This window comes from Nycticebus coucang, chromosome 9 (assembly GCF_027406575.1).
Source record: "Nycticebus coucang isolate mNycCou1 chromosome 9, mNycCou1.pri, whole genome shotgun sequence".
In the NCBI taxonomy this organism is placed as follows: domain Eukaryota; kingdom Metazoa; phylum Chordata; class Mammalia; order Primates; family Lorisidae; genus Nycticebus; species Nycticebus coucang.
Window position 1 is genome coordinate 126,627,537 of NC_069788.1, and position 21,223 is coordinate 126,648,759.

Consider the following 21,223-nt stretch of genomic DNA (forward strand, 5'->3'; position numbering starts at 1 on the left):
TATCTTTGAAGATACAAAACTTCAAGGAAGGGAGTAAAGAACCTAAAGTCTTCTGCAAGGTAAACAGAATTATACTTGCTGTTTAAGCATTAGGTGCTAAGAAAAAGTGAAACCTGAAAACAATAAATACATTTTTAAGTGGATTTCTCCTTGAGATGTTGAGATCCAAATTTCCGGACAAGAGGCATTGACAGGTGGCAAAGCTTGAAATGAAACTTAGAAGTTGAGGGATACCGTTCATTATGTTCATCATTGTAACAACAGCTACTACTTGTTCAACCCTTTCTGTATGTCAAACAGCCTTTCGGAGATGCCTGACATAGGTAAATGTATCTTTGGCTCTAATTCAACGCTTTACAGAGATTTTTTTCCCTAAGAAAAAAACACCCTTATTAATACTGTGGTATATAATTTTTTCTTCCTAAAATTCAAATTCACCTGAGGTCATTGAATATTCTTGGTATTATATAAATAGAATTATTAAATCGTCAAAAACTACTTCCAAATAGATAACCCCCACCATCTAGATCTGATACTTTGTTGAAAATTCTTTTGATGTTAGTGATAAGAGAGAAACTGAAAATGCTTTTATACCATTCAAGAGAAAACAGTCAGAGGCCGCAGCTCTGTGGGACAAGTCCCATCTCCCGCCTTACTCAGTAACTCTATTTTTCCCTCCTTCAGCCATGAGAACTCTGGGAGTAATGTCTTGGCATACAGTGTTAATGAGTCTGCAGGGAAGAAAAGATCAAAGATCTAAGAACTTTCGGACAATTTTTACCCCTCATATGGAGAGGGTCACTGGAGAATGAATATTCCCTTCAAAGACAGTGTTTTCTGCTTGACAATAAAAACTCTTTGATTCTATTTCAGAAATGGCCACCATCACTCTGCGCACACTAACAGGTGAAGATGTCTTGGCAAATCACAGATTTTGTAAAGTTCAGAGTGAGTCTGACGTGACAGATGTAGAAAAGCTCATTCCCCAAAGTGCATTCCTTCCAGCAGCAGCCTCTTCTTGTAAATCACTCTCAAGTTAAAATGATTGTCGTGCTTTGAGGTATTCTTAAGGAATTCATTTTTATACAAAACTTTATATTGTTTTTAATAAATATTAGCATCTACAGGATAGAAGCATTCAAGTAGAACATACAACTATATGGGTTAAGACAAGCATTTACAATTTTGGTCCTGTAATCATATTCCCCTGTGATGGCTTATTAAATACTGTCACTAGAAAAAACTTATACCCCAAGATCATGTCTATTTTAATGGGAATAAAATACAAAACATCTTTACCATCACAGATAGATATAGGGCTTTCTTCTTTCCCCAAACCAGAAAACATTTGTTCTTTTGACTTGTTTTTTATTTCTTAAATTATCATGAGTTTTCACGACTCATATAGAAAATTCACCCATGGTATGATGTTAATCTCCCAAACTAGTAATAAAAAATGGAAGTTGAAGATCAACCCTTCACAGTTTGTCAAGTGTTTAACAATGCACCAATTAGAATAGTTTTGGCTCCGGCCAGACAGATGTGTTCTGCTAAGAAACCACACCCTGGAGTGGACGGCCGTGGCTCTCTCGTCAGTTCTCTTCTGAGGTCCCTGACTACTGTCTGTTCTTGGGGATCAGAGCAGTTGTCCTAGAAGTTATTCCTTAGTGTTGGGGTTTTTCTTTTTGAAGACTGTCCACTAGCAAAGGTACTTTGCCCCACACACTGTTTCTGCCCTCCTTGAGCACTGTGCCGGGCTGTGTGACATCAGCCTGCTCAGCTTCCTGAGCTCTCTGAGACGGGGCCGTGGAGCAAGGCTTGGCACAGAACTCCCCCTACAGTCACAGGACCCCCAGGAAGCCCACCCACCACTCCTCAATGCTAGTGAAGACTCAGACATGTGCTTCTGGCCAGCAAAGCATGGCAGCTTTTAAAGTTTCCAGGGCCAAACTTCCCATGACATGGAAGCAGGTCTGTTTGGGCATCACAGTATCAAGAATGTTGAACAAATGTTTATGTAACAATTAATCCTGCTAATGTAGCTTTCCCCCATCCCCTGGGTTCAAGACACTAGAATGTTCTTTTGAAACATGATGTTCAAAAATAAATAGATCTGGGTTCCACTATTCGTGGGTGTTACCTTGGGTGAGTCACTTAATTTGTCTGAATCTGTTTCCTCTGTGTTAAATTGGGGATAACAACCCCTCTTTAAAAGGTGGGTGTTACCATCAGTGAGGATGAAATAAGATCAGAAATGCAAAAGCATCAGTATAGTGTAGACACAATTTTTTAAAGGTGGGCTGACTCTGCTTTTTAGAGTTTATCCCCTTACTTAGACTCTGCTTCTCTGCCTCCCCAGAACTCAACGCATTATATTCCCAAGAGAATAAAACATGCATAGTTGCATAAAACCTATTTTTAAGCCTCTCCTCTTGACCATTTGATATGAAACTTACCTGAATTTTTTCATTGGAGATTGCTTTTCTTGTGCAGTGGCCAGATGACCAGAATAATAGACAGGGAAAAACATAATGTTCCAGTTTGTCGAGAACCAAGTCATGAAAAATGGGCAATAGAAGTTCTTATAGGTAATTTTTACAATCTGCGTGGTTCCAACCCAAGATGATGATACTGACAAGATGATTAAGAGTCCCCAGATGGCCTTCAGGATCACAGCCGTGCAGGACAGGCAGCGTGCCTTGAGTCTGTTTTCTTGGCTGCTGTTCTCAGAATGAGCCTGTGTCCCATCATCCACTGAAAATAGGCAAGGAATACAAATGTGTGGAAATCAGGTTATAAAACAACTATCAAATGTGTCAGCTCGTTAAGAAAGACAGATGAACAAAACAGGCAGATAGCAGAACCACCAGTATTTTTCTTTTCTACAGTCATTTGAAGAGATTAATGACTCGGGTTCCTTTTATCTCTGGTGTCTCTGCCCTAGAAGGTACAGTATGTATCTAAGCCTCCTTCAGACCGTGAGGATGCTCATGAACTTGGTGGACACTATACTGTTCTCCAGTGTGCCCTACCTCCTTCCTCATAAGAGTATTACACATGTCAGCCCCAAAGACTGCCTTGGATTTCTTTAGCCAAATGTGAACAGGTGTGAGGCCTGCCACCTCCCAACAGGACTTCAGGATGGGCCCAGCACCCCACCAGCTCTCTTGCTTTCTCCTCATGCACTGAAATATAAAATCCCAAATCCAAATGTCCTTTCTGTCTCTGTAGGGGAATGAGCAGAGCCTAGCCAAAGCTGTTCAGTATCTGCCAAAATGAAGAGTGAGAAATAAATATTTGTTTTTATATTCCATTGAGTTTTTTTTAATTGCAGCAAAGATAATTATTAAATTGAAAAGCAAAATGTCCCAAGAACAGAGCAAGTCCTGATTACACAAAGCCATTTCCTATGTTGCAACAAATTACTATTTAATGTGCCTCCAGGAACACAGTAAGTTCTGCTTTGTACCTCTACATTTACTAAGAGAATTTAGTAGCAGTTTCTTTTCATTTTAAAATAGCCAAAGCTCTCTGAAAGCAACACTCATAGAGAGGCCTTCTCTCTACTGGAACCACAAGTTCAACATGATGAATTCGGGCACCTATCAGGAAGTTAAACAGGGCAGAGGTCACCCTGCGTCCCCAGACAGAGATCCCAGGTGGTAGACTCCTTGGGGGAAGAGGCAGAGCTGGCTGTAAGCTTTTCTGCCATAAGCCACCTCCCATAAGCATGGGGTCTGTTCTGAGGGTTAAGAAAGTGGTGAGTCCACAGATTACAAATGGTGGTGGATGGAGCATCTCACTGGGCCTCTCTAGAACCTCTGGCCTGCCTGCTGAATGTGCTCCTACTGTTTAATGAGCCAGGTATGACGGGCCCATTGTACTAAAAAATGTTGCCTAGTTAAGGCTTTCTGATAGAATCATTTTGGGAGAAGGAAGAAGCAGGTTTTGAAAGTGAATTCTTCATTAGGCAATACACGTGTAAACCAGGTAACTACGAACACAACAAGTACTACATGACTTCTAAGTCATATAAACAATACTGAATGCTCAGGGCCTAGGGTCCCAGAAGATCAGAACTGGAATTCTTTTATTCATTTATTCAACAAAATCTTATGGGGACACTACCAGGAGCCAGTTAGCTAATTAGGTCTTAGGGGTTCAAAGATGAAAGATTTGAGCTCACAGTCTAGCAGAAAACCAGCAGACACATCCAGACCCATGTGGTAAGGCCATGTGAGGCAGAGAAACACTTGCGAAGGAGGATGGGGGGTGGAAAATGCTCAAAAGAAACTTTCAGAGCACAGCGACATTGAGATGAGTCTGGAAGCATGAGCGAGCAGGCTCCTCACTATGTACAGGTGACACCTGCTCTTGGTAACAGCTCTGCAAATTGCCTGTGTGGCCATGTGCCTCATGCAAAGAATAGACGGATAGAATCAGGATAAATGACGGGAGAGAATGAGAGACTCTCGTGTTGAGAGGCCGGGAAAGGAACACAACCTATCCCATTAAGAGGTATTGTCATACCCACTTTACAGATGAGAAAGTGAGACTTGTCCAAAGCTGACCCCAGCCCAAGTCAGTATGAGCCCACCAGCAGCCCAAAGTTTATTCTCAATACTCGTTTGTTTCAGGTTTCAGCCTTTAGCTTTCCATGCAAGCACTGGAACTTCAGAAATGATTGAGAGAAAAAGTTTTGTTTCCTGGCAGAAAAATTTTTATTTCCTAGCTGAGATTTAAGGAGTGATGCTTAAGAGAAAGCGCACCGTCTATACTTCAAATCTTCTTATATCCAGGGACTATCTCACATATGAGGAATAATTTTACAAAGATTTTAAGTATCCCTTGAGGCGGCAACTGCCTTTATCATCACTATCTTTGAAAACTGCATCTATACCACCATCATGCCATGGGCAGTAATTTGAGGGTACCAGTAACCACCTAATATCGCCTCATTCTTTCATAGTATCGCCTCTTTTTCTGTAAACTAGACTAATTGGCGCTGAGTTTTAATTTTACAGAGCATAGAAAGATTGCCTGCCCAGAGCTCTTTTATTTTTCTCACCACTTTAAACACAATTTTCTATAGTCTTGCTTAGAGTTATAGTTTAGTATATATAGATTAGTTTAATTAGTTTCCATTTCTATGAAACTTTATTGGAGTCATGCAGATTCTCAGTAGAGGTCACTGAAATTTGGAAACATGAATTTAAGTCCTAACTCTTGCCATCACGTGGCTCTGAAAACATGTTTTATGCCGGTCTTAGCTTCTTTGTCTATGGAACATGATAGTATGTTATGTCGTGGGGTTCATTCTGAGATTGAGTACAGTGATGTCCGTGAGAGCCTGGCGAGCTGCTTTCCAGATGAGTCTCCCCTTCTCTCCTTCCTTGGGTGCACTACAAAGTCCCCAAGAGCTTCTAATAGTCACAGGAAGAGTCAACTGTGTTCCAGTTGCTCTCTAACAGCATGGCCTTTGAAATTTGTAGTCGAATATGACAGACAGAGCACATCATTGTTAACAAGCATACTTAACTGGAGCATTTTGTTTCACAAACAACAGGGATAACAGGAATATTGCTGTAATTTTTTACAGCCAATTAAAAACTTTCTGAAGATATAAGAGGATTTTCCTCACTTAAAAAAAAGTGTTTTAGCTTTGGAGCTCTTACAGTTGCTGAGAGCCCTTTTCAAAACACTATTTTTGAAAATACCTTTTTTATATAAAAATCTATTCTAAAATTAATAGGACACCAGAAGAGGCTTTCACGGCTCCTCTAATCCATCGTTTACCCCCTACCCCCAGTTGAATCCTCTCTGAATTGCCTCCCAATTTTTTCTTTTCTCAAAGCCGTTTTTCTCAGAGTTCTGGGGTTGTTGTTTGGGTGTTTTTATTGTTATTGTTACTGTTCTTAAGGATAAAAGAGGTTCCAGTATACTGACGGCCAAGCCCAGGAAGAAGCGAGGGGGAGGCGCTGAAAACAGGTAGAAGAGATGCAGGGGGTGGGGGGTGCTCAGGGCTGGTGGAGAGGCTGACTCAGGAAGGCGGGAAGACACAGCCATAGGTGATCTCTCAGTAATGGCGACGGGTGAACAAAGGCACAGAGAAATTCTGAGGCAGAGAGGAAAGTGTTTGTTAGCAAACAATTATTTTGCTCCTTTTGGAAAGTGGAATGTGGCCACATGGGAAGAGGAGCTGAATATGAACTTGAGGCTTGAGAGGATTCTTTGGGGAAGGCAGGGCCAGCTCCACCACCATAAAGAACATTGGGCAGCAGCCCAGTGGACCCAGCTGAAATGAAAAATTATACATTTTCTGGCTCAGCACCAGCCACATACTCAGGGGCTGGCCAGTTTGAACCTGGCCCCAGCCTGCTAAACAACAACTACAACAAAAAATAGTTGCCCTTGTGGGGTACCAGATGTCCCAGCTGCTTGGGAGGCTGAGGCAAGAGAACCGCTTAAGCTCAGGAGTTTGAGGTTGCTGTGAGCTGTACGTCACAGCACTCTACTGAGGGCCACATAATGAGACTCTGTCTCAAAAAAAAAAAAAAATTATACATTTTCTAAGAAACAAATTGCTCATAGAGATTGATCAATTTAGCAATTCTGGTAACCTAGGAGTTGGTGAGTTGTCTCCTGGATGTGTGGATTGATAGGAAAATGCTGATGAGGGAGGCTGGGGAAGTCGCCAAGACCTAGAAGGGAAAAACTAGAAGGGTTCAAGGGACTGGGAGCACAGACAGGACAAAAGCAGGTGCTGTGGTCTTGCCATGACTGAATCCCCGGGCTGAGACCAAAGATGTTGAGTTTTGACATTTTGAGAGAAACTAGCAGTAGCAGTCATTGCGCAGTGACTGGCTAAGTTCCTACACCCCAGGCTCTGTGGAAGAGCACTTTGTTGTGGTGCCCAGTGCTGTCCTGTGCACCGCCAGGAGACCGGAGCCAGGCAGTGAATTCTTCCTGTGCCCTCCCTGGATAAACGTTCCCGCACCTCGAGTGGGAACCCATGCAGAAACCCTGCACTGTGCCCGGGCTCAGCTGTCCCGCACCTCGAACGGGAACCCATCCCGCCCTGTGCCCGCGCTCAGCTCTCCCGCTGGCTAGAAGGCACCAGGACTGACCATCCCCCCAGGGCTCCCGCGCGTACCTGATCTGTTCTGCCTCTCCACTCCGTGTGCGCAAACGCCCGAGGACCCTCGGCTCTGCAGTTCGAGAATTGGAGCAGAGGAATCTTCTGTGACGGAGAGAGGGGACAGTTGTCTGCTGATGCCACTGTGTGAACTGGGGCAGTTGGCTCCTGATTTACATCGAGTGACAGATGATCTGGAGGTACCTGGAAGACAAGAGTTCAAACCAGATTGAAAATCTCTTGGAGGAAAAACTGGAAGCAGATTTTAAATGCGCGGGCAGGAAAACATTCAGCAGCAGCAGGCACTGTCCTGAAAAAGGGGCTCCCGAAGAGAAAGTGCTGTGTTGATGAGGCCGTGTCCCTGAGATCAAGAGCCTCTAGGTAGGAAGTGAACATTAGGAGACAGTATTGGGGTTGCTACTTGGCTGTCTCAAAAAAGAAATAAAAAAATGGTTAACACAGACAAATGGTTTAAGTCAAGGGAAACAGAGTGTTACATCATGCTGCAGCCCTCCTTTTCTTTTTAACGGTGACTGTCTCCCCAATTCCTGACTGGTAAGACGCCAGTCTCCTGTCTAATGGACTGTATAGGTTTCCACGCGGTCACTGAAATCCGATTTTGTTGTGTGTCCCCAGGCAGCTCTGGCCCCCAGGCCCAGCCCCTCCTATTCTGACAATCAGCACCCCCTGTTCCGGCGCCCCACCCCCGTGGCGCGTTTGTCAACATCCAGGGATTAACGCTGGCTCTGTGCTGGTACCGACACACCAAGCTCCCTGCGGGTTTTGGGTTTTATCACTGGTGACCTTTTTCTACACCAGGACCCCTTCCAGGACAACGCAGGCATTTTGTCACCATCTCCCGAGAGCCTGTGACAGTCTGTCAGTCCTTCCTTGCTTTTACTGACCTTGACCTTTCTAGAGAGGTCATTTTGTGGAATGTCCCTCAGTCAAGGCTCACTGGGAGTTCTCCCTCGTGGATCTTTTGGGCTCCGGGGTTTATGAGGAAGAACACCGCGCAGGTGAAGGGGCCTTATCACCTAGGGCCGAGGGTTCTGTGCCTCCGGGGGTGCCTGTCCTGCTGACACTCGCTGTGGTCACCTGGGCAGGGCAGGGTTGCCACATTTCTCTGCCCTTCCCATGCTCTGTGCTTGTGGAGGCCTGTCACTGTTCTCTCCACTCTCTAGAGGGAGGGACCGGGTGCAGAGGTTCACCTCTAGAAGAGGAGTGTCTGCACATATTAGGAATTCTTTGGTAAAGGAAATCGGGCCTTTTCCTTCTCATATTTATTTAACAATTGTTTATTTATTTACATTTATGGGCTCAGGCTTCGGGTTAGGATCAAAGCTGCATCATTTACTCTTTTCTCAACTTGCTCCTGCGCTGGCTGTGGGGGGCTCCTGCAGACTGGTTGCTGAGCTCCACTGACAAGTCCCTGGCTTTGTTCATCGGTTTGCTTGCTGGCTTTTGAGCTCCTCCTTACTTCCATTACAAGATGCTCTAGGCTCATCTTCTATTTTCCCTGACTCACTCCTAGAGTTAATCGTTTCTCCAAGGATTTCTATTTCTTTAGAGAAGAGTTATTTAGAAACTAGTAACTGGGCATGGGTAAACGGTGGCTGTGGGCACCCCTGAATGTGGGCCCTCTCAGTGGTCAGAGCCAGAAAATATGTGTATCTCAACTCACGCCTGTACGGACAGCCCTAATTACATACATATGTATCCTACACTCTTCTCATGATTCTTAAGAACCAGCAAAAATGTTCTAAACCTAGTGGGACCTCAAACAAGACTTGCTGACTCTGACGCAGATCAACTAGGGTGATTAGTTGCAGAGCACCAAAATGGACGTGGACACTGATGGGTAAACTGCTTTGACCACTCTGAGTATTCCTGCTTGATTTTCCTTGTGGGTTATGAGTTCCTTTATTCTCACCGATACACAGTGGAAAGTAGAGGCTATCATCCGCTCTGGGTCATGGAGCCTTTGCCTCAATGTGATGCTTCTGAGCTGGTAGATAGGAGATAGAAAATGTCACATGAAAACGAAAATCTTGAAATATCAATGCTATCCTGGCTTTAATTTGGCATGAGATCCATCACATTATGTACCAGGTGAGAAATCACTTGAAGCAATCAAATCAGGACCTCAAGACAGTGATGTCCATTAGAAGGAAGCTTGAGTTCCTGAGCCATTAAGAACTGAGCAGAACAGGGCAGCCTGAGATGCAGGGCTGGCTCCACAGTCAAGACCCGCCTCTCCATGGCAAAAGCTTCTCTTGTTTGCATCTCTCTTTTTCTTCTTAATCTTGGGAAAAATAAGTACAGGTCTACAAAAATACATTCATCTGTACCATCTATTATTAAATGTCTTACATTGAGCTAATTAAAATTTATTATTTAATTTTGAATTAAAAAAATAAAAATGTACAGCTATTCAAAAAGTCAACAGAAGCATCACATACTGATTACTATGCTTCAATGAATGGTTTGTTAATATTATTATGAAAGTGTCAAAATACATATTTTATTTTAAATACCCAGATCATTTGCTGTACCATGCACAACTATTTCCAGTTGCGTAAAAGGAGGCTGTTTGAAATTCAGGGAACTCTAAATTATTTATGGTCATCAAAAGAGGCTGATGCTCAGATGCTCCAAGAGTCTTTTTAAATTTATCTTTCAACTATCTTCTAAAATTTATTTTGACATGAGATGTGCCTTCTTATCTTTTCTTAGGTTAATATCAGGGTTCACTTAGTGATTCCTTGGCAGTTGTGGGTGTGAAGGAGGAAGTTCAGAACTAGACTGAGCAGCAGGTAGAGATTGGATCAAGGTAAAACATTGTCCATAGTTAGCTAAAAAGTTGGCAGCTTGTGTGTAACTACAAGTGTTGAATTCCCAAAAGACACCAGCGATTTATCTTACTTTCTTGTTCTAACTAAAATACTATGTCCTGGCTTCTGTACCTCCTGTCTCTTACCCAATGTACCTCAAAGCCCACTGCCTGCTGCCAGCTGCCTTGCACTGGTCACTCTGTGAAAGAGACTAGAGAATAGTTAAGCCACAAGAGACATTGTAGTCGCTGTCCTGAAAAGGCAGACTTTAAACTTCAGCCAGGCCTAAAGGCACATGTAGGCCGCAAAGTCATTATCTCTCTTCCTGGGAATGAAGATGCTATCTCATCCTCCCATGGTCTTGTACCATTCGGGCTAAAGCCATCCCTGGAAAATATATATGTTCAGAATTTTGCCTGAGATGCAGTCAAGGATCATAAATAAATCATCTCTGTTTTCTATTTTATATGCCACAGTGAGTGCCCGAGTGGAAGCAGGGATTGCAAATTGGGAGTAAGTTGTCTTAGGAGTGATGGGTTGGAAGTCTCAAATTAGTCACACCAGATGGTCCTTCATGGCTCTTAAAGACATCTGCTCACCTGGCCCATAGCAGTAGGACCATCGGGGCATATTTCTTGTTCAGGTAAGAGAATATAATTGCTTTGTTGGCGATGGTTTGGTTTGGCATGCTCCTGAATTCAATTTGAGTCAACAAGTAGCTACTGAGCACCTATGATGGGGCAGGGTTTGCGTCAGGAGCAGAGGGACAAATGAAGACTGTGCAGTCCATACGTATGGAGTTCTCAAGTTAGTACGGGGCTGACATGTGAACAGCTAACAGTAATTTAACATGAACTTGGGAGCAGGAAGAGAGTGGGTGATTCATTCAGAAGCCTGAAGCAGGGAAGGCTTTATGGAAGGTCACAGCAAAGGTGGCTTTGAAGGAAGAACAGGACTTAATTGGGCAGGGGTTTAGGCTGAGGGATAGGCAATGCAGCCAGAGGGAACAGCAGGAACAGATGCTCAGAGAGAGAAAGTGCACACTGGGAAACTTAGTATTAGGACGATCCACTCAAAGATGTTGAAATCTGAGTGCAAGGAAGCATTGGGAATCCTGTTCTTCTGTCCTTGCCTGTTACTTGAAAAGGAGCTATCTAACCGAGATTCAGGCAGTGTAGAATGGTTAAGGACCCAGGCCGCCCAGATGTGGGAGACCTAGCAGGAATTTGGGCTCTGCCATGAGCAGCTGCACAGCCAGAAGGGGCTGTGTGAGGTCTCCGCTTGTTTCCTTCTCTGTTAAACTCCCCTCTAGGAAGGGCTCAGTAACTTCAGACCATTATAACTAATAACGAGCAGCTAAACAAAAATGACTATTACTGGCACCTTACGTATTAGAGCACTTGACTTCATAAGCGAGGTGGGGAGTTTTTTGGAGCTTAGCAACCTGAGATGGCCCTAACCTCAGGAACAACTGGGTCTGATGCGGCCAGACAACCTTCCTCTCTCTCCATCTCTCACTACTCGGCACCAGCTTCATTTCTTCCCACTTGGCCACTGCTAGCCTTTCTTGTAGAAAGTCTGGATGTTCTAAGCTTCTAAATTTTTAATCTCATCATTCAGCTGTCTGAGAGAAATCTAATTGCCCACCATAAAAACTCTGAGGAGGAGACTTGCGTGTTCTACTGATTCCCTGTCTAATTTCTGGGACTAGTGGTGGGAACGTTGCAACAGACGGCAGCTCACAGGAAAGGGTGGTGGGTGTGCGTGAGCAGATGGTACCTTGGGTGTTCACTCTGGGAACTCCAAAACAAAAAGGGAAAAGAAGAACTGCAGCCACTGACCAAAGCAACTGCTTTGACGGAGTGAGTGGAAGGTGTAAGATTCTCAGATAACAACTTGAAACTCCAAGCTGAAAGAGGAAAAGGGTCTCCCCAGCACTGTGGGTGAGACGCAGAGTCAGGTAAGTCTCCGTGTGAGGTGTAAGATGGTTTGGAAGACACAGCTAGATCAAACTCCCAGCTATCATTCAAACAAGGGCCCTGCCACAGACTTTTATCTCCTATGGGCACAAAAGGCCAATGAGACATCTGGCTTTACTAAGTACTGAGCTAGAGACTCTAACCCTACTAGATGCAGGAGGTAAATACCACATGGAGGTCTGGTGCCCGGACCTGGAGGCAAGGCTAATGGGTATGCAGAAGACACCTGACACGCATGTGTGTGGGGAGGGGGTTTGCTCCATAACGAGAGGTAGCACAGTATCCCAGAAAGGCAGGATGCCAACTGGCCATATCACCTTTGGTGAATCATGTGCCCTCTCTTTGTGTACATTCTTTCCACTCTGAAATGAAAGGATTAGACAAAATGATTTCCTAAATCCCTACAGATTTCTTTTTCCACTTGAATATTTTTCAAAAAGTACCTACAAATCACATTTAACCATAAGAAAAAACAAACTTTGTCTACATTCAACTGATTTTTATAGCCATTTATAGTAGTCAGAAGGCAGAGAGGGAAAACTTAAAGCAGGATAATTTACAAAAAAGGCAGTCAAGATATAGAGTAGTGGTTCTCTAAGCCCCCACCCCAGCATCTCTTGGAAACTTCTGAGAAATATGAAGTCTGAGTGCCCACATTGGACCCACCAAATCAGAAATTTTGCGGTGGTGTAACTATGGTTCAAGGAGCCCTCCAGGTGATCCTCGTGTAAGCTAAAATTTGAGAAACAGTTTACGTGAGAAATCATAGGGGCTAGCACAGTACTCAGCTCTAAGCAGAGCGAGCACTTACTATACTGAGGCCTGAAGAAACAAGGGAACGGAGAGCTAAGGAGAGCCTTGCCCGCCAGCACTGCCTGCCTTGGACTGGGACCTTTAATCAGGCAGCAGGCACCCAGCCCAGGACTGAGAACACGGTTCTCCTTCAATATTTTTCAGGAATTCAATCAACCAAAACCAGGAGACCAGGCAGCCTTTCTTTAGTCTGTGTGGGTCTAGCTCCTAGAGAAAGTCAGATGGAGAAGGGTGGAAAGAGGATCCAGAAAAACAAAGAAAAGGGCATTCCATATACCATGTGCCTACAAGAGTATGGTCACAAAGTTGGGTTAGACGGTGTGCTCCTCTAAGTCCCTACTAGCTTTAAACTTCTTTGATTGATGATTCCTCCAATCAAGCTCTTGAAAACTACACCTTGGCCATAAAACTAGCTGAAACTATTTTTCCGTTAATCTTTTATAGGTCTTAAATTAATCCTTTAAAGATCCTTTAAAAATAGAATACTATTTTTCCGTTAATCTTTTATAGGTCTTAAATTAATCCTTTAAAGATCCTTGACCTTTCCCATGACTATGTTATAATTACTGAAAAAATGTTGAAGACAGAAATGTAATTGTGGATTTTTTACTTATGTTCATTGGAAACCATAATTATTGCTGTCATGTTTTACTTGCAAAAAGAGATATTAATAATCCAATAAAATATTATATGAAAAGCTATAATTTCAGTTTATTATTATTATTTTGAGACAAAGTTTCACTCTGTCACCATGGCTAGAGTGCTGTAAGCATGATAGTTCATAGCAAACTCAAACTCCTAGGATCAAGCAATTGTCCTGCCTCAGCCTCCCAAGTAGCTGGGACAACAGGTGCCTGCCACAACAGATTATTTTTTTAAACTCACCTTCCATTGAATTACAATGGCAAGAGATATTCCCTTATAGTAAGATTATATATTACCATCAGCTTTGGTTTGGTTTTCATAGCTGCCTACATGCAATTTGCCTAAGGGTTACTCTGACTCTCTTCTTAGGCAAACATACAGCCTTAGAATGACTGGAAGGGGTCTGTTAGGTGGATAGTGCAATTAAAAGTTTCCATTTCAGTCGGTGGCACTTCATTCTCTAAAAGCTGAAACCTCTCAGCACAGTTCCATTTTACTCACCAAGTACTATTCACCCTTTGTAACTGTGAAAACTTTTAATTCATTTCATAAATACCTTTTAAAATAACCTATGTTTGTACATTTCATATTAAAAAGTTTTCTTAAGACTTGCTAATTATGTTCTTACAAATTACCTAAAATCTCGATTTTCAAAACTTAAATATGAAATATTTGGGTGCTTTTACACATACATATTAATGTGACTTTAAAAATCTTTTAATAGATAATTCATTTTTTATTTTTCTAAAATATGCATTTGAAAGACAGGACTACTAATTGTTATAGTTGTGCTCTAAATATCTCACACCTAAAACCGTGTTAATTTATTCTGTTTGGCATACAATTTATCTTTTCTATCTATAACTGACTTTAAAATTGGAGTGCATCATTGCTACCTATTTTTACAATTTAAAAATAAAAATACCTAGCATTGGCCAGGTGCGGTGGCTCACGCACTCTGGGAGGCTGAGAAGGGTGGATTGCTTGAGCTCACGAGTTTGAGACCAGTTTGAGCAAAAGCAAGATCCCATCTCTACTAAAAATAGAAAAACTGAGGCAAGAGGATTGCTTGAGCCCAAGAGTTGGAGGTTCCCCATGAGCTACGATGCCACGGTGCTCTACCCAGGGGGACAGCTTGAGATTCTGTGTCTCAAACCCCCACCCCTAGCATTTATTTAATACCTACTGTGTACCAAAAGTATATGAGCTCCAAGCCTCACAACAATGCTGCTGGGTGGATTTTACTATCTGCATTTTATAGACAAGGGAAGTGACTCTCTAATAGGCCAAGTAAGGATTAAAATTCAAGTGTGTCTAGTCCCAAGCCCATAGTCTCTCTGGAGTGTCTGACTGCTTTTTCATCTCAGTTGATCAGCTTTACTGATCTCCTTCTGCATGCAAGAAGGCAACAAATCTTGTTGGGAAGATAAGACAATAAATATTTCCAAAAATGCCTACAAAATGCCTACAAATATTAAGGGAAGCAATTCAGTGGTGGTACAGAAAATAAGGATGATTATTGTTCAGAAAGTGGAAAGAGTAGCTTCCCACAAAGGAAAATATGGAGTGGCCTTTAATAGTGGAGAGCAAATGAGGTGTTTTGTAGAGGGTTGGTGACTGAAAGCCAAGTTTCAGAAAGGCAAAATTGGTGAGAGAGGGACGGACACATAGCTCAGAGAGAATCTGGAGGGAAGGTATCTATTTGGAAGTTTTCCATCAAAACATACTCTTTATAAATGTGTACTCTGGGGGGGAGAAGTGTCTTTCTTTTCCCTGGCTAGGATCCAGGCATTCATACAGTAATGGCGGAAGGAACATCAGCAGTAATATTAAGATTGATGGTGATACATGATGATAGCACCATGGGCTATAAGTCAGTCACTGTTTATTCTTCCCAGCCATGACCATGTGCAATGCAACTGTAGAGCCCTGACCCTGGGTCTGCATGGGCCAGAGGAGCTCCACTTCACTGAGGAGACTCTTGTCAAGAACATGTTCTGGATTTATATTCCCACAGAGGGTTTGAGGTCAAGATGCATTTCCTCTGGTTCCCTTCCCCAGATAAAATATCACCTTTTTTTTCTTTTTTCTTTTGCAGTTTTTGGCCAGGGCTGGGTTTGAACCCAACACCTCCAGCATATGGGGCTGGCACCCCACTCCTTTGAGCCACAGGCGCTGCCCAAATATCACCTTTCATACTGGTTTGTTTATATCCTTTCTGGCCCAATCTCTCCTTCCAGTAGCAAGCTTTAGATAACACTGTGTTTTATTGTCTAAAGTTGTTTTCCTAATTCCAGCTAACTCTCCCCTTGTCCAGACGCAGACTCTGTCTCCTCAGCCCTGTTACTCCCCATACCTTCTATCATCTGCAAAATTAGACTATGGGGTAACATTGAGGATTTCTGCTGAATTGTCATAGAAATCTGAAATGGATTTTTAAGTATTCCCAAGGTAATTTAGAAAAAAATTTTGAATCTATTTTGCTGACCCTAGATATGAATCAGCAGGAACACCACAAAATTGCCATTGAAATGCTTTTTTGCTGATAGTCTAAGTCTTAAATAATTTCTCAGGTAATAGAAAGTGCCTCTTCATTACAGAAAACAAATGGTAATTTAAAATATCTCTCAGCCCAGTTGTTAACTCTCTAAATGCTTTCAAAATGCATACTTGACTCTCTGTCCAGTTTAGCTGCCTGGCACCAAATCCCCTGACCATTTAGGAGGAGTCCCCCTCCTTCACTGGGAAACCCTCACTGGGAAACAGTACCTCCAGCCCCATTCCTCAAAGGGAGCCAAAGTAAGAGAAATAACTCTCCCTGCTCCTGGCACAAGGGTATAGGCGAGACTTGGTTTCAGACAAGTAGATGCTCCTATCCAGACTTTGAATCTCCTGGAAGGTAAGGATGATTGATACCTCACAAGCAGCAGTGGGGACAGGGTGTTAGGTACTGATGGCAAGAGCAGCATCCCGGCCAGATTGTTGCAGCTTCCTGGCTCTGAAGGCCTCTCAGCTGCTGTATCCTTTCCAAGGTTCTGTGATGTCTGTCTCCACCTTGGAGCAAGTTGCTTCCCCACCCCCAGGTAAGGGTACAAGGGTTGGATGCACCAACCCCACTGGTCTTCCATATCACCCAGTCAGTCACTCTAATGCTAGCGGGAAGGGCAGATTCATTCCCTACAGTGAAAAGGCTCATCTTGATGGGTCTAAAATATTCACCTGTGGCTCAAAGGAGTAGGGCGCCAGCCCCATATGCTGGAGGTGGTGGGTTCAAGCCCAGCCTTGGCCAAAAACTAAAATATTCACTTTAACCCAATAAAAGCAAAAGAAATTTGGGATTGACTTTGCAATATTTCTCAAAAAAATTAGTTCACAAAATTGAAGGAAAATAGATAAGAAAATTATCTGCTATATGAGGAAAGCAAAACAAAGTGTCATCCTGGATGGTATAAGTCTCTAGCTCCTCTGCTCTTAGAATATTAAGTGATGTTCTGGATGTTGAACCTTTGAATAAGTACTTCTTTCTTTTAGGTAGTAAGAAGCTGGCATTAGTACTATACAACTACTATGCTTTTTATAATACCATATACTCTGTATACACCTTTCTAAAACACACTCATATTAACTTACTGGTGTTTATAAAATCATATTTTAGATGCAGTGGGAGTGCTTGAAATAATCTTTTATTCAAATAACCAACTTACTCTAATTTTTTTGTTTGTTTGTTTGTTTTGAGATAGAGGTCACTATATCACCCTCAGTAGACTGCCATGGCATCACACCTCACAGCCACCTCAAACTCTTGGGTTTAAGCAATTCTCTTGCCTCAGCCTCCCAAGTAGCTGGGAGGTGCCCACCACAAGGCCTGGCTATTTTTGTTGTTGTTGTTGTCATTGTTTTTAGCAGGCCTGGGCCAGTTTTGAACCCACCATCCCCGGTGTATGTGGCCGGCACCCTAACCACTGAGCTATGGGCGCTGAGTCCTAATTTTTTTTCTAATTTGGGATTTTCATATGGAGCTTGCTTCCTTGAATCACCCTTTCATTAAAGTTTCACATCATTTTTTTTCTATTTGAGTCTTTGTCCCTTCTCCACCAAAGTCCCAATTTCCTTGTAACTTGAACAAGGTTATTCACCCATATGTAGGTGTATATAGCAGGTACAAAAATCCTATGTACCACGTAACTTCACTGATTCTCTGACAACCTTGGTAAATATTATCTACTGACTATAGATACCCTCTACTTATGAATTCCTCCATGGTAGGCTCTTCTAGAAAACATTCTCTTCTAAATAGCCCTGGTGAGTTTCTTTTCTGTTATTTTTTAAGACAGAGTCTCACTTTGTTCCCCTCGGTAGAGTGCCATGATGTCACAGTTCCCAGCAACCTCAAACTCTTGGGCGTAAGCGATTTTCACAAGCGATTCTCTTGTGGTGGGTAAGCGACCCACCACAATGTCCAGGTATTTTTACTTTGTTGCAGTTGTCATTGTTGTTTTAGCTGGCCCAGGCCAAGTTCGAAACCACCATAGTGGTTGTGCCCAGCGCCCTACCCACTGAGCTACAGGTGCCACCCTCCTGATGAGTTTCTTGACTGATATATTTTGACAAAGCATTAATAAGGCAGTGTCATAATTTATTACCATTCAAAACTGAATTCAGGATAAAACCACCTGTGGCTGTCAGCCTAGTTCTGTGAGAACTCATTAATTAATACATTATTGATGCCTATTATGTTCCTAGCAGTGGATAGCCCTCTGCTAAGTGCAGGGAAGAGCAGGAAGACATGGAGCTTGTCCTCATCTTCTGTGGTCCAGGAAGGGGAAAGCCAATTACACAAGCAATTTCTGCAAAGAGCACTAAATGCCAAGGGGGTGGGCCAGCCAGCCTTTCCTTTGGGAGCTGATGCAGTGCACAGCCCCTTGCCAGGGCAAATGGTCCCCAAGTATCTTCCCCTTTGGGAACTGGGCTTTTAAACTATAAGCCTTGGATCAGTACACAAAATATTTATGCCTGTTCATTAGCAGAAAGAAATAAATGGGCAGATGAGCATGCCAGGGTACAGCTAATGCTGTTCGCATACACATTTGTCACCCAGGGGAGGACTGCCAGCCAGACTGGCAGAGATGGCTGCCCAGGCAGATTTGCTGTGATTTAAGCCACGATCTAAATAAAACTATTTGCAAGTTTCTGCCTTCAGGAATGTGGGAAAAGCTAAACAACCACTATCAGGTCATTTTTACAAATGGGGGACTGAAGAGGTCCTTGAACCTAAACCCACAATGATAAGTCCCATCTCCACACTCATAGAAGCCTCTTCCCCATGTACCCAAATCCTGCCCTCCCTTTAACATCCAGTTCAAGGTCCAAAACCAGTGATCTGGGCCCGATGTCTTTTTCCAAGATGCTCACTGCCATTTGAAGAGATTTAAGTAGGGAAATGGAATGATCAAATTTAGGTTTTCAGACAGTTGCTCTGCAATGTGGAGAATAGACAGAGAGGAGGTAAAATTGGAGATGAAATGACTTGAACTCTTTGGAGTGGTCTGGGGTTGAGATTATAGTGGCCTTGCAGAGGTGGCAGTAATGAGGTCAAAGGTATTGCAGAGAAGGAATGGACATACTTGGTAAATGATTGAATGTGAGCATAGAAATGAGGGTGAAGTAGCAGTTAAAAATAAGTATCAGTTTCTGTCTGGGACAACTGAATCATTAAAACACCATTTACAACTGAGAAGGAGGACCTGGTTTGCAGGAAGGGTGATGAATGCAACCTCAGACAGATTGAGTTTAAATTCATGAAACTCATCCCAGGAGAGCTGGCCAGTGGGCAGTGGACACACATGTCTAGAGCTCAGAAGACAGGTTTGGGATGGAGACACAGATTTAAGAGTCATCAGTACATGGACAAGTCACTGAAGTTATGGGAGGGGTTGTGAGTTGAGATCCCTCCTTTCCTTTCTCTCCTCTCCCAAAGTTACATGTTGAAGTTCCAACTCCTCAGTACCTAAGAATGTGCCCTTATTTTGGGACAGAACATTTACATAGGTAATTGAATTAAATAATCATTAACATGGGCCCTAATCTATCTCTCTCTCTCTCTCTCTCTCTCTCTCTCACACACACACACACACACACACACACACACACACACACACACACACAGACACACATGGAGAACACCATGTGAAGATGAAGGCAAAGATCAACTTGATGCTTTTATAAGCCAAAGAAATGCCAAAGATTGCAGGGAAAAAACCCTACTAGAATCTAGGAGAGGGGTATGGAACAAATCCCCTTTCCTAGGCCTCAAATAAAGCAACCTTGTGGACACTTTGACCTTGGTCTTCTAGATTTCAAAACTGGGAAACAATAAAATTCTGCTGTGTAATCCAGCAAGTTTGTGGTACTTTATGACAGCATCCCTAGCAAACTAATACAGGAAGGGATATGTTTACCCACAAAGAAAACTTTGAGAAATGCAGAAACTAGAGCTGAGACCCAAGAAAGCCAATGACTACAGGGTTATGAACCTGTAAAGCAACCAGTCAAAAAGGTGGGGTACACTACCAGGAAATGTAGCAATATGGAAGCCAAAAGAATAGAATTGGAAAAGCAGGTCATGGCACACAGTGTGACTTTGATGACAGACTTTGGGAAAAGCAGTGTTGCTGAAGTTGTAGGGACACAGGTTGGATTGGCATTTATCAAGAAACACATGGGACATGGAAAAGCACATACAGGAAATGTAGACAGCACACAAATGCAAACAGAAGGGAAATATTTTTCTATACAGACATTTTGAAAACACAGACGCTGGGTTAATTTAAGCAGTGGATAAAGCATCCCAAATCTGTTAAGTGGGAGGTGGGGAAGGACACCTACATAGATGGATGGATGGATAGGTGGATGGTAGTTTTAGAAGGAAGATAATTTTTTATTCACAGTGCAAAGATTCATAGAAATCAGGCATGGCTTTGTGGTTTAATAGGACAAAGTGTGAAACTGTCTTTAAGCTCTAGAAATCTTTCTGCCCAGAATTCTGGGATGCCAATTTGGCCTGTTTATCCCCTTGCTGTTCTCATGGTTGTTGCAAACCTTCGATCAAAATCTCCACCATAGAGTCATTTCTTGGCTAAAGGTGAGGGGAAAAATACATTAAAGTATTTGTTCTGGAATTTGGGGTGGGGGGAAAAGCTAGAATGAGTGGGGAAAAGAGAGAACACAGCCATAACTGGCACAGAGGCCTTACCCAGAGTTATAGCTCAGAGAGAACACTGAGGAGGTGGTGAGCTGGTACAGCATATGATCCAGAGGGGTGGAAATCTGATGAATTAGGCATATGATTGGAAGAAGCTGGGATTGGCTGGCCACCACAGAGGTCCAGGAAGCCTTTCTGGAGTTTTCAGTTGTTGGGGGAAGCTGCTCAATGAGTGGAAAGCTTAGAAGAGTGCATGGACTCAAACAGTATACAGCAAGTAGATCTGAATACCTGTTGGAGTGGATTTGCCATAGATTTGGTGACTGAAGAGGCAGCTATACTCAGAGGCCAAAAGGTCTCAGTGGCCTTTTGGGAAGGAGGCTGCCATTTTGGGAAGGTCAGGAGAAAATCTTAGCAGGAGCCTGAAGCGCGGCCATCTTAATTCCACCTGCTAGGATCAGAACTCCACTCTTGGGACAGGCTGAGGGACTCTTGCCCTCCACCCCCCACCGGGAACTGTTGTCAGGGGGCACAGTGAGACATGTCCTTGAAAGATTCTTGTGAGCTTTAAGAATGCATGGTCTGAATGCTGAGGAAACAATCAGGTGATCACTGA

At 43.0% G+C, this 21,223-nt stretch overlaps 1 protein-coding gene across 1 annotated transcript in view; it reads right to left on the bottom strand.

Annotated features, from left to right (window-relative positions):
• SLC35F4 (solute carrier family 35 member F4) overlaps positions 1 to 21,223 on the bottom strand; it is a 286,744-nt gene that overhangs the window by 26,625 nt on the left and 238,896 nt on the right. The window contains exons 2-3 of the mRNA XM_053603574.1: positions 7,154 to 7,339; positions 2,457 to 2,754 (exon numbers count right to left, since the gene is read on the bottom strand). Coding sequence (XP_053459549.1) covers positions 2,457 to 2,754; positions 7,154 to 7,339 — 484 coding nt within the window. The remainder of the gene's footprint in view (positions 1 to 2,456; positions 2,755 to 7,153; positions 7,340 to 21,223) is intronic.